This window comes from Galeopterus variegatus, unplaced genomic scaffold (genome assembly GCF_000696425.1).
Source record: "Galeopterus variegatus unplaced genomic scaffold, G_variegatus-3.0.2 Scaffold6763, whole genome shotgun sequence".
Lineage (NCBI taxonomy): Eukaryota > Metazoa > Chordata > Mammalia > Dermoptera > Cynocephalidae > Galeopterus > Galeopterus variegatus.
In genome coordinates this window covers 102,569-116,404 of record NW_007732874.1, presented here as the reverse complement: position 1 = coordinate 116,404, position 13,836 = coordinate 102,569, and the positions used below count along the sequence as shown (strand labels likewise).

At 41.2% G+C, this 13,836-nt stretch overlaps 1 protein-coding gene across 1 annotated transcript; it reads left to right on the top strand.

Annotated features, from left to right (window-relative positions):
* Positions 1–3,849: 3,849 nt before the first annotated feature.
* Positions 3,850–11,665, top strand: CDX4 (caudal type homeobox 4). The gene is made up of 3 exons (XM_008591221.1): positions 3,850–4,351; positions 10,129–10,274; positions 11,459–11,665. The coding sequence occupies exons 1-3, from the start codon at positions 3,850–3,852 to the stop codon at positions 11,663–11,665; spliced, it is 855 nt and encodes a 284-aa protein (XP_008589443.1).
* Positions 11,666–13,836: the final 2,171 nt, after the last annotated feature.

The following is a 13,836-nucleotide window of genomic DNA, read 5'->3' as shown; positions in this document are numbered from 1 at the left end:
GAAATCACTTTTGCATGAGTAATTAGCAAAAGGCTTTGTGGAAAAATAACATTTGAGCTAGGCCTTAAGGAATGAGTAATATTTTTAACAAGCAAAGATGTAGACGAGATTTTGCTAAGTTGAAGCAATTGAATAGCAAGTGTCAATGTGAGTTAGCAATAGAAAAGTGGGTTGAGGCCAGATTGAGGAAGACTGTGAATGCCGGGTTAAGTTTAACCTTGATTTGATTAGAAATGGAGAAACATTTAAAGATTTTGAGCTGGAGAATGGCATAAATGCTACAGAAAAATTAATATGATAGCAGTATTTAGGTGTAAATGGAGTGAAGAGGTAAAGAGACCACATCAGAAGCTCCTGCAATAGTCCAGGAAGAGGTAATGAGCACCAACACTGGGTGATAAGAGTAGGATTTGAAAGATAGGGCTAGATATTATCTATAGTCCAAAAATAGAGTTCTCAGGACTTGGAATTTGATTGACATTTAGGGTTGAAGAATGACAAGTGAAAAAGAGAAGATAACGATTCCAGAATTCAAGCCTACGTGCTGCACTCTGAAAAATGAGAAAATGAAGACAATAAGCTAGTTTGTAGGGAAAAGGTGGTCACTTGGGTTTAGACATACTGAAGGCTGCTTTACTGGTTATGGTTTTGTGCTATAGTCCTGGCCTCCTGATACACATGGGGGAGAGGTTACATTACTCAAGGATTTCCTAAAATATGCCAGTGACATTTTACCTGTTACCTATAGTTCCAAGGTCATTTATTGATTCAGCACATAAATATTTCCCAAGACCCTACCATGTACAAGGACACTCCACTCCACTGTACTCAAACATGCTTCCTCATGCCCCTTCAGGGTGCTCAAATCCCAGAAAATTCAGATAAGACCTCAAATAACTCTAAGGCAGACAAAATAGTGTCAGTCATTTGGGGAGGAGAGTTGGTAATGGGATTCAGACAGGAGGAAGAGGGCTTTCTGAGAGGAGTATCACCACACAGGTCTTTAGGAAGGAAGGGGCATTTGAGCTGAGCCTTGAATAGGGAAAATTTGAACAATATTTTTCTCTCCACAATTTGAAGACTGTGGAGAGAAACAATCTAGGCAGAAGAAATTGCATATGCAAACATACCTTTTTTAGTCAAAAGATGTTCATCTGGTAGTAAATAGACCTGAGTTTGTATTACAGTTCTGTCATTCACTTCCCTAAAAATCCCCTTCCTCCCTCAAGCCCTTGGTTTCCTCATCTGTAAAATAATAAAGGTCCTCCATGTGCTTCTATCCTGAAATTTTTTTTCAAATATCAGGTAGTGTAGTTTGCCTCAGGATAGAATAGGTGAAAGAAAATAATGCAAGGGTAATTGGGTCTGTTGTGAAGTCTTAAATGCAGGCCTGGGAGCCTGAGCAGAGAAAGAAAATAGAAATCAAGAACCAGGCCTAAGCCCTGATGTTGCACTTTTTAGCTTGATACCAACTTAATAACATGTACTTTTTAGTCGTGTGGCCTAGAATTGGAACTTAGCTTTACCATACACCATGTTAAAATAGTCATGCTACCTCTCTAAGCCTCAGCCTCTTCATCTCTAAAATGGGAATGATAACTAATTTATAGGGCTGTTGTGAAGAATAAATGAGACAATGTGTAAACAGTGCATATAGGTATGTTACTTTCTTGCCCCTCAGTCTCTTCTCCCCAGCACCAAGCTTTAATTAGTCTTTGCTGACCAACTGTTTTTCTTCTCTGAAACAGGCTTCGAAATGTATACAAAATCAAACCATTTTTCTCCACCCCCACAGTCATTCACCTGGTTTATTGCGATAGTCTTTTAATTGATCTGCCTGATTCTACTTTCCTGTTTACAGTCTATTCTTAATCTAACAACCAGAGTGACCCATTCAAAACATAAGTCAAATCATGTCACTCCTCTGCTCTAAACCCTACAATGCCTCCCTACCACGCTTAGAGCAAAAACTAGAATCTTTATAATGGCCTACTTCCCCTTAGCTTTTGAACTTCATCTACTTGTTAGCCACACTGTCTTCCTCGTTGTTTCTCCAATAGAAGACAAACATTCTCTTTTCACTTGTTTTCTGTCTGGATCTTCTCTCCTCATACTTCATACCATTAACTCTTTCATATTTTACTTAAATGTCATTTCTCAGTGAAGTCCTCTTAGACCACCACATTTAAAACTGCAACCCTGCCCCCCCCCAGCATTCCCTGTCTTCCTTCCCTGCTTTTTTTTTTTTCTTCATGGCATTACCATCTAACATACCATAAAATTTAATTACTTATTAGTGTCTCTTCCCACTAGAACATAATCTTAATAAGGTCAGAGTCTTTATCTGTTCACTACCGATGTCTCCGTACACAGAATACCACCTAGCACTAAATATTTGTTGAGTGAGTTAATGATACAGTGGTACCATACCATGTGCCAAGGACTAAGTTATACAGTTTGTAAGCATTCTTGCAGTAAATTCTGCCTTGTAATGTAGATACTATTAGGATCTCTATTTTAAAAGGGGAAAAAAACTGAAACTCAGAGAGGTCAAGTGACTTTCCCGAAACCAGAGAGGGATTGTCTAAGTGGGGGCGCCAGGTTGGGTTGGATTTTGTGTAAGAACAGGTTCCCTGAGTAGGGAGCAGCCTGGAGTAAATATTGTGGTGGGTCTTGGGGGTGAGGTGACTTGGTTTCTTGAGATAAGATTTTGAGTTTATAGGCATCTACTGTCGAGCCCATGTTTCTTCCCCCAGCAATTGGAACTTACAAAGAAAATCTTCTTAAGTCTACTGCAGCTGCCATGAATTTGAGATTGCAAGAGTTCCGGCCCCTTGAAGGCACTGGCTTTGAGACAGAAGCCATACCTAGCAGAAAGACACCTGAAACTAGTGGACTGACATGAAAAAGGAAGAGCCCACTATCGACATGGTTCTTCCCTCTCTTTCCTTCCCTTTTCATAGCCCCTACCCTCTTCGTCTTTCTTTAATTTGTGCATATTTGTAAAACATTCAGTAATTCAGCCTGCCATCCTCTGGAATGTAACTTTAGGAAGACAGTGCAGGAATTTCTGTCTTGTTCACTGCTGTATCCCGAGTGTCTACAACAATTCCTGGCACGCAGTAGACGCTCAATATACAGTTGTGAAATGAATCTCCGCCATTGAAAACAAAGCCCTCCTGCTGGGGGAGGGAGTAGGCAAGAGTAGGGAAAGCCTTTTTCGGAGGCATCACGGTCCAGTGCCGTGATGAAAACCCCTTCCAGGAAATGTGGGCAGAAGGGAGACTGCGGAAGCAGACTAGGTGATCATGGAAATATCGGCGAAAGAGAGGAGGCCGCTATGTAAGGCCGCTATGTAAGGACTAAATTCCAGAGAGCAGGACTTTGCATTGCTTCTGCACGTCTCTACCTCACTTTGGAGGGAACTGGTCAGAAACCCCTGAAGGAGCCCCTGCCTCCCAAAGTGTAAGACTTGTGCTATGGGCACCAGATGGACAGAATAAAGAAAGATGAGACAGAAAGGTCCGGGAGCTTGCGGAGAGGGGGGACAGAGTGAACAAATTCCTGTGAAAGTGAAATGGCCCTTCATTTGAATGCAAATGCTATGTAAAAGCCTGAAGCCCCTTGACGTCAGCCCAGCCATTGGTGGCCCATCTATAGCGGTCTACTAGTCACCTGGAAACCGTCGGGTTAGGAAACGTGGGATGGAGTAGTCTGAGGGGCACAGAGGATCTTGCCGCACAACTGCGCACTGACCTATTGATTCTCTGCTGTTTCTCAAAGTTGGGTTGGGGCCTTACAGGTACCTCAGGATGGCTTAGGGAGCTCCTTCCTTCTACCCAAGCCGTCATGTATGGAAGCTGCCTTTTAGAGAAAGAAGCGGGCATGTACCCGGGCACTTTCAGGAGCTCTGGCGGGGGCGGCACCGCCGGAGCGAGCGGCACTGGCGCCAGTGGGAGTCCGCTGCCAGCCTCCAACTTTGCTGCGGCCCCGACTTATGCGCACTACATGGGGTATCCCCATTTGCCCAGCATGGATCCTCCTGGGCCGTCGCTGGGGGCCTGGGGCTCACCCTATAGTCCACCCAAGGAAGAATGGAGCGCGTACCCCGGGCCGTCCAGCACAATGGGCACAGTGCCCATGAACGACATGACCTCGAGCCTTACCGCTTTCGGCTCGCAGGACTACAGCAACCTGGACCCCCCAGGCGGCGGCAGCAGCGGCGGCAGCTTGCCAGCCCCGGCCGGCGGGTCACTGGTCCCCATTGACTTGGGCACCGCCGACTCCAGTTCTCCCACCAGGAGCCGCCACAGCCCCTATGCATGGATGCGTAAGACCGTGCAGGTGACCGGTGAGTAATTGATTCCAGTGCCTACACACTTTTCCTTCCTTCGCTTCTCTTCTACTTTTTTGGCTTGCACGTCCTCCTACTCCTCAGGCCTGTCCCGGGAGAGCTTAACTGAGCAGAGTCCTGTGTAGCTGGCTGGTGGATTAAGTACCTCCCTCGCGCGCGCGTGTGCTCAAAGCCCGCTGACTGGGGCGCTTGGGACTAAACCTACACTAGGGGTGTTTTTCGCCATTCCCTGATCAATCAAGGGGGTGAGCGCGTGAACAATGGGTATGTTGAGGCACAAGGATCAGAATTCAACCCTGTAGTTGCCAAGATGGGCACACAGATGCACGGGAAAGCTTAACCGGTGAATGAGGCGCGAGGACAACGGTGGTGTACCTAAGTTCAGGCACTGCTGCTTTCCCGTTCCATTTACAAACCCTTTCCCATCCGGGCGGCCAGATCCCCACAAAAGCTGATGACGCTCAAGTTTGGTTCAAGGTGCTTGGCTGGCAACGGACCCTCCAGTTTAGTCACGACGACCCAGACAGCAAAGCGGCCTCGTCACCCTGGCCTCTCAAGGAAGCTCCAGGTTCCTTAGCTCAAGTTGGCAGAGGCGAGTTGGCCTCAAACCCGTTGCCTTCTTCCAACGTCCTTTCCCCCAATGGAAGCGTAGAGGCAGGCGAGAAAGCTACAGCACTGAGCTGGCACGAAATATGCTACTCAACTCTCACACCTGTTGGGTGTGCACGAGTATCAGCCCCCGCGCTAAATGGTTAAAGCCCTCATAACTTCAGGCAGGCGTCCCTGAGGTGTAGGGGCTGAATGCTAGTCTGTGACAGCGCGCGGGAAGGCACAACGATCCTAGCCTAATGGCCGACCAGCAAGCCAGTGGGCGACTGTTGGGAGCCAGGGGCGGAGAAAATGGGCGCTCTGCCTTAATCTTGGACGAGGAGAGGAGGGAGATGTTTGTTTTCAGCTGTAGTTGTTCTTTTATCACATTCTTACTATTCCAATCCTTGCTCCCTGTCATTAGAGAAAATTAGTAAATTCAACTCTATCACTTTCATCCCTCTGGGGAGGAAATGACATTTCAATAGCATTTGTCCACAATGATTATGCTCCTGTTCACAGTTCTGCATTTTCTCTCCCCTCCAAAAAGCAAAGGCAGAAGGATGGCAAGGAACCAACTAATTTATACCATTAGGAAGACTTTCAGACAGGAGAAGGAGATGAGAACATTACTAGGGTGCCAATCCCAAATTTAAATAGAACTTAATGCTTGGCTTTAAAGCTTTTGGGGGTAAATCCCCCATATTTTTCCAATATAGGGGAGTCACTGGCTAAGTAGGATAGAAAATGAAGTTAGGGTGGGACACTCCCAGAGATGTTATTACATCGAATCTCAAGGTTGTAATTAACATCCATTCACTAAGCCCTAACAATCAGCAAAAGACACAAAAGCCAGAAAAGTAGATGCTCCCAGTACAGATTATGTTTTGAAACACTTTAGAAGGGGAAAGTCACTAGCATGTTGTTTGGAATAGAGAACAATGAAAAAAAGGACAAGACAAAAGAAATTATTCTGAGCCATGAATTTTCCGTTTATGAGAGAAAATATGACAGGTTTCTTTGCTTAAAAGTCTTCTATTTGCATTTGCTTTTATGAGCCAGAGCCTCTCTCTTGGGTAATTCTGGCGCCAGAAGTTTAAAAGGGACCTCCTTATTCTGTTGCATCTCCATCATCAGCTAAACCCTCAAACCTGACTTTAAAATGCCACCTCTACAAGATTTTCTCTCCAATTTCTATGTGAAGTTTAAAATTGAATGATGTTGAAACCCCTTTTACTCTTGGCAGCCTACCCTATAGATGAGGCTTTATTAAATTCAAACTTTGTTTCATTTGAATGTCTTACAACTAAAAACTACTTCTTTGCTATATTCTTGTAGCCCAAGGTGCGTCTTTAGCAACAACTTAAGAATATGATGAAAAATATGGTCATCAGATTATTACTGCCCGGCCTCCCTCCCCGCCCCCGACCCCTGCCAAATTAACCTGATCACCTCACTGGACCACTCCAGACCAAAATTCACCCATTTATATGCTTAGCACATAGTGGGTGTTAAACAAATATTTGTTAAACGAATGAGTGAGTCAGTTCCTCCTAAATTTTCTACTTCACTTCGTAGTATTACTGAACAACATATGGTTTATGGCTGAGAGGAAAATACATGAACTACTAAATAAAAGTAACACCTTCTGTGATTTAAGTACTCAAATGAAAGTGTTTTTTTCCATTACTGAAGAATGTGTTAATTAGACCTAAGTTAAAGAAAAAATACACATATTAGGGGGCAATCAGAAAACATTTCATAGTGACCAGTATAGCATTTGATTTTCTGATAACAGCAAGGGGACCGACACATGGAGTATATGACTGTCCCCTGGGTGATCTGATTTAAAAGTAAGATATTTTTATTTCCACTTAGTTCCCTAAGTGGTCTATTCCAGTACACATCTCATTTTAAAGATTATATTAAAAGGAATCTGACAGAAAAGTTTTTATAGAAAGTTAAGTATTTTTATGCATTTTCATATTTTAAACAGTGTCAGTGCATTAGAGCAAGGAATTATGTTTTTTATTCTTTTCTTTTATCCAGAGTTGTGGCCCTGGATGACTATTGGTAAGGTGGTAACCTAAGCAGAGCTGGAGAGAGGTTTTCTTGTTAGAAGTGGGAAAAACGGGGAGAGGAGGAAGTAACATGGATCGATTCTGATTATGCCACTGGACAAAGAGGAAGTTATGCTTAAAAGGCATTATTCAATTAGGGCACTTCATAAAGTGAGTTCCTTAATAATACTTGAGGCTACTGTCTTCCTTGGTTTTGCTCATTTCATTGGACTTTTAAAAATGAATTTGGATTTAATTTTTAGCTAAAAGTAGTGAAGAATTACTGTAAGATGAAAAGTCATTCCAGTGGAGTCAATTACACAGTACTCCCTACAGAAAGATATTGGTTTTCATCATCTTTACCACCACTGCCACCATCAAACTCCTAAGTTTGGTGAGTGCTTTTCTGCCTAACAGCTATTTCACAGCCAGTCTCTCAAATGAGCACCATTTTTATTTCATTTAAGGTGACAAAAGTCATCATATATGATGACATTTGCTTACAAACTCTGTGGGGATAGTGTCCCCCGGGTGATGGGAAGGACTGTATCCATCTTGAATTATGGAGGTTTGTCTGAGTCTTTGGGGATGAGGCAATGAAATCTGCGCTACAGAGAGACGAAAGTAGTCCTTGAGTACATCTTAGACTTTGTTACTTTCCTAAATCAACTCACAATAACCTCTGAGAAAAGATTTCCAGTCCCTCACCCTCAGAAATGTCATAGTCTGTGGAAGAAAATAGCTCGAACAATAAAAGCATGTACTCAGTGTTTTGTTGGTGCTTGGGTACGGGAACATGGACATTATGATCTACCAGAAAATGTCCAAATCCCCTTCAATCTTGTTTTGTCATTTAATGGGAATAGGCAATGGGGTGGAGGGGAGACAGTTCAGGGAGGGGGCATAGAAGAACACCAGGAAATTAGAATTTATTTCTCTTTGTAAACTGTGTAATCAGTATTTTCCCCTCAGCTATGTCTTCGTGGGGTTTTAGGTCTTATCTGCCAGATTGGGGCAACAGACTTTTTTTTAACACTTCTCAAGGCTTTGATATGCAGCCAGGCTCTTCCCCATCCCTCCTTTCTTCGGGAGTTATATTGCCGGAAAGGGTGAGGATTTTCATGGCAAATAAAGAGGCCTGGTCTTGACTTTATTGTCCTCAGAAGAAACTGCAAGAAGGGAATTTATGACCAATGGGGGTAGGGAAGGAACACAACCTTTCCAGAGTTCTTGAAGTCTGGTTATATTTACTGATTATCAAAGAGCAGAAAAACACAGACACACACAAGTTGAATTTTAACTTATCTGCCTCAAGTTAGAATTTAAACACTCAGCCACTTTGGGATTAGGAAGGGTTTTAGGAAACGTCCCTTCAAAGATACATTTTGATCCCAAGATTTGAGGTTCTGGAAATAAATTAAATCTCAGGGTTTCATTTTGTCCCCAAATATACATTCTCTCTTTGCAACATATAAAAAGCCAGACGTGTGGTTTTCTGGGTTTCTGTTTAGATTTAGAAAACCAGCTCAAAATTTGGGCCTTTTAGGTAGGTGAACTGACTGGAGTTCATTATTTTCCTTTTTGCGGGGGTTGGATTTTGTTCAGTTCATTAGTCCATGAGTTATTCAGCCATTTAGTTTAATCCTAAAATATATCTCTCATCTCGAATTTGTTTCTACATTCATGTCCTTTTTTTTTTTTTTCCTTTCCTGGAGATGAAAGGGTGTCTGACATTTGTTTAGGGCTTGTAAATTCCAAACCAATTGGCTGGTGTTCCTGAATGTAAAGAGGGTTCAGGATGAGATCTGATGCTATGTAGCTCCTTTGTTAGGCCTATGCTGCATCTTAACACCTCAATGGAGTTTAGGGAACCACTCTAAATAAGTCTTTGTCCTACGAATTGCCCCCCAAAACTTTACATCAAAAACAACCAAAAAAGATCAGAAGGAGTTTCTAAAAGCTATAGTGAAAAAAAAGGAAGACGCTGGAGGGGGCTAAAGAAATTGAAAAGAAAGGGAAACTTCCTAATCACCTTTGGAAAATTTGAAAGGAGGAATAAAACTCTATTTGAAGGAAGGCATAAGAAATTAGTTAAATGTTGTAACACAAAGCAAATGTTTGGATATCCTTTCAAAGGGCATGGAATATTCACTTTATTCTCTTTAAGTCAACACTCCCCTCCTTCCCTCATTCTCTATTCAGTTGGGAATAAAACAATTGGTTTAAGACTCCCCCTCCAAAAACCTGTTTTTTTTCCTAATAGGTAATAAGTGCTATTCTGAAACAGAATCTGCTAAGTGACAATAAATGTTTCCTTTTAAATTAGTATCCAAACCAAATTTTGTCTCGCAATTATATATAAGTATAATGTCAAAATCCCAAAACAGTTTGCCACACTTGGGTCATTCTTATGCTTCCCGGCATGTTCAAACTGGGGATAATATTTAGCATACTGAACTGGGAGTCAAAGGTATGGGTTTGGGTCCCTACTCTTCAGCTCACTAGCACAAAGTCATTTACTTACCTGTACTGAGCCTAAAGTTCCTCATCTGTCAAATGGGGATAAGACATGTTCTGCATAACTAGAGAGGGTAGGTAAGAGGCTTAATAAAAAAAACAGTATGAAAGGACAGCATAAAATTTAATGGGATGTGTAAGTAAAATGGATGTTGCTACTACTGCCAATGCTATTCCCATATGTGAGTGGGAAGGGAAGGAAAATCATGAGTTAAGTATTTAAACATTTTAAATGCTTTGGTGTAACAGTAAGTCAATGGTGGAGTGATTGTGATTTGATTGATCATTTTAAAAGAAACATTAATTAGAGGGATGTTGGTTTTATACATAGAGATGTAGATAGAGATATATGCCTATATATCTATTTAGATTAGATAGATAGATATGGATATGGATATAGATATGGGTATAGATATTTCAGCCACAGATAAGAATGTATTTAATGGAGAAATGGACTTATGACATCTTTGATTCAAAAATATACCTTTTATACTTTTTTTATACTTTAAATAATAGATGAGGTAGGGAAGAGTGGCTATGAGTTCTTCAACCAAAACAATCTCCAAAGAAGCAGAATAAAAGTAAACACAATGCTTTCTCCTCTAACAGGGAAAACCAGGACAAAAGAAAAGTATCGTGTCGTTTACACAGATCATCAAAGGTTGGAGCTGGAAAAGGAATTTCACTGTAATAGATATATCACCATCCGAAGAAAATCAGAGCTGGCAGTTAACCTGGGCCTTTCTGAGAGACAGGTACGCCAGAAGTACAACCAACATGTCTCATATAGTCATTTCAATAGGCTGAGTTTTTACAGAGGTCTGTAAGCAGGAATGGAAGAAAAACAGAGGACCAAGATATTCTCCAAGCTCTCCTAAAACTCATATCCATCCTACAGGACCTCCCAGCTTAGTCTCATTGGTCTGTGGGTTTATTAACAATTGAATGTGGTGGGCACCATGGAGGTATGGAAGCAAAAGATTGGAGCATAAGAAGTGGGAAGGGATTATAACTCCCATAGAATTCATCAATCAGATCAAAACCTTGATCTGGTTCCCCAGGTAGTCACAACCAATGGGTGAGGTGGAAATTTGCAACCGTGGCAATTATCTGATTCTTATCAGTCAAACTATAACAGTAACTGAACATCAATTCTCCTACCTGAACCAAGTTTTTCTGCTATATACAGTAGGAAACTTAATTTTCTACATAATTCTATGATGCCTGCCTCAAATTTAGCTTACTATGGGTACTCAATGAAGATTAAATTATGGCAAGGATCAACAGTTTTCATTCACTCAGACTTTGAAATTATATAACTACCTAATGTTTTTTTCACTTAAGTCTAGAAGTAATCCTGGAATCATAGAATTCTGGAATTGTAAATTTCATTAATGTATTGCCTTATTCCAAGCAGCTTGCATTTCAACCATGTGTGAAGGCACATTGTATCACTCTGGTCTTTATCTCCAGCAAGAGATATAAAGTATTTCATCACTCTTGTTCACCCAGTTCTGTTTTATTAACCTTTTACTATTAGGAAGTTTCTCTTAATGACGAATTGCAATCACTTTTGCTATTTAAATCCTTCCCTCTTAGCAGCACTCATCAGCATCTGTCATTCTATCATTATTTATTTCTACCTGTGCAACAAAAGAGGTGGATGAGGTGTAATATAAAGAGCACAGCATTCAGAGTCAGTAGCCCTGGACTTGATCTCAGTTTCATTTCATGCAAGGTACTTGCCCTCTCCGAGTCTCAGCCTAATTTTTTTAACTTGTTAAATGGGTATACTTCACATGGTCATTGTGAGCATCAAATGAAGTGATGCATATGAAAGGACTTTGTAAATGCTAAAGGTCCTGTACAATATCAGCAGTCACTATGTTAACTGCATTCAGTATGCGTCCCATTAAATACAAAACATTTTGTGTTTCAGGTGAAAATCTGGTTTCAAAATCGCAGAGCCAAAGAGAGAAAGATGATCAAAAAGAAAATCTCCCAGTTTGAGAACAGTGGAGGCTCTGTACAAAGTGACTCTGGCTCCATCAGCCCTGGGGAACTGCCTAACGCTTTTTTCACCACCCCATCTGCTGTCCATGAATTTCAGCCTATTGAGATACAGCAGGTCATAGTCTCTGAATGAAAAAAAAAGTCAAAGAGAAATGCAAAGTGCCCTTCCTTTAGTTCTAAGGTATGAGCAAGGGAGTTGGGGCAGGGTGTAATTCCATGTAAGGTAGTATTAAGAACTAGTGAACACACACAATGGTTTGAAGGTAATTCAGAGGACTCTTACTTTTAGAAACTATCCCCAGAAAACTCCTGTTATGTGCCATGCTATATGTCAGTCACCGGAGAAGCTTATTGTTAAGCTACATAATTAAAAGCTAGAATGACAGGTCCTGGGAACTCTGTCCACAATTTCACAAACTTGCTTGTATGAACAGACTATAAAGGACAGTTCTGCCAAGAGGCTCGTTTGTGTATGTGTACTTGTGTTTGTTATTTGGTGAGGGGTTTTTTAGTGGTCCTTTCTAGGGGGTGGGAAGAAGGTAAGCAGAAATTTATCTATCTCTAGCTACCTTTTCAAGTGCTTAATTCAAAAGCTAACAGAATTTTCATAACAAGGTAAATGTTTAAAAAATCATCAGGAGATGATTCTGAATTCGTTGCCACTGGTTAATAAAAATAACAAATAAAAAAGGCCATTTTGTCTCTTGATCATACTTGTTTGACATCAATTATCTCATTTCAGAAGTTCCAACTTGCAGTGCCAACTTCAAACCTTGTCAAAACAATGAAATCAAACTAGAACAATGTAGGTCAGCTTGATTGAATCATCAGCAAATAAGCTCTCCCACCCTTCTGTCTTTCCACTCCCATTACTGTCACACTTGAGTACCAATCAGACTTCCACAAGGATGGTGTGAAATGGTCTATAGCCCCTCCCTGCTATCACCTTTCAACCTGTTCAGTTTTACCCATGTCACATGATGTCAATGCAGTGTAACCCAAGGAGCTGCAGTTTACAGATCACCAACATACAACTTAGCTAAGTAAAGGGGCTACAGTGAACAGAGTTTCCTGGAGTTTTTGGTGTTGGTTCATACACTGTTTGCATATCAAAGTGGTCAAAGGCTAGATTCTAAGTATTTTAGAATTGAGATGTTTTAAAGGAAAGGTTGATTAATGTAAAAAAGAAATTAGAGCACAACTTTCCTCTATTTTTCAAGATTTATCTTCATAGTTCTTAAGAAAATTAGAATTTTGAGCACAACTACCTGACTTTGAGTTGGAGTAAGAAATTTATCCTCCCTCTTTTTATGAAAATTTCAGAAAGAGAGTTGACTTTCTATGACTGCTCCTAAGGATACATCATTTAGTCCTGAAAAGATTTAAGGGAAAAATCCTTCTATCTTTGCTATGACCTCTTGGAATTGTATTCTTCACAACACATTTATGAGGAAGGTATCAATTGCCCCATTTTACTGGTAAGGAAACTGAAGTGTGAGCAATCAGGTAACTTTCCAAAGACACATAGCAAAACATTGTGGATATTGATGAGAATCCCTAACTACAAAGGGATCTTCAAAACGTCCTCCTTGGTCTCTAACGACAGGTCCACCCCACCCCTCTCTATTGATTTGGTATCTGAATATACCATTGCAATTGCACACAGCTCCCTAAACACCAATCAATAGGTAATTATCACCTGGGAATGCAACCTTAACCCTTTGTTTTTCAGCCGCCTTACCTTCCCAGTCAGTGAATTTGAGGTTTCTACTAATAATCTTTTTTTTTCCCCCCAGAGGGCACCAAACTGTCACATGACTTTTGGGGGTTATGAATATTCATGAGATACAGAGCTGATTGTCACCACTTGTGCCCAAGATGTGAAGGCCAGATTCATACTGGCAGCATGCCCATTACCACAAATTGCATTTGTCCCCCACCCAATTATCCCCAACCTCCCTTCCCCTCTCCTTACCCCCTACTTTGTATCCCAAAGTATGTTCTCTCCCTCTGCAAATCCAACACACCACTGTGGTCTTTCTTTCCTTCCTTCTTTCTCTCTTAGCTCCCACATATGAGTGAGTACATGCAGTATTTATCCCTCTGTGCTTTATTTCACTCAGCATAAGTTTCTCCAGGCTCATCCATGCTGTTGCTAATGGGAGTATTTCATTCTTTTTTATGTCAGAGTAGTATTTCATGGTGTATATATACCACATTTTCCTTATCCAATCATTCATCGATGGACATTTAAGTTGGTTCCATGTCTTGGCTATTGTAAACAGAGCTATGATAAAGTGCAGG

Coding starts and splice junctions, on each gene's coding strand:
- CDX4 (XM_008591221.1), top strand. CDS start 3,850: ATGTATGGAAGCTGCCTTTTAGAGAAAGAAGCGGGCATGTACCCGGGC. Junction 4,352..10,128: donor TAAGACCGTGCAGGTGACCG/GTGAGTAATTGA, acceptor CTCCTCTAACAG/GGAAAACCAGGACAAAAGAA. Junction 10,275..11,458: donor TGGGCCTTTCTGAGAGACAG/GTACGCCAGAAG, acceptor TTTGTGTTTCAG/GTGAAAATCTGGTTTCAAAA.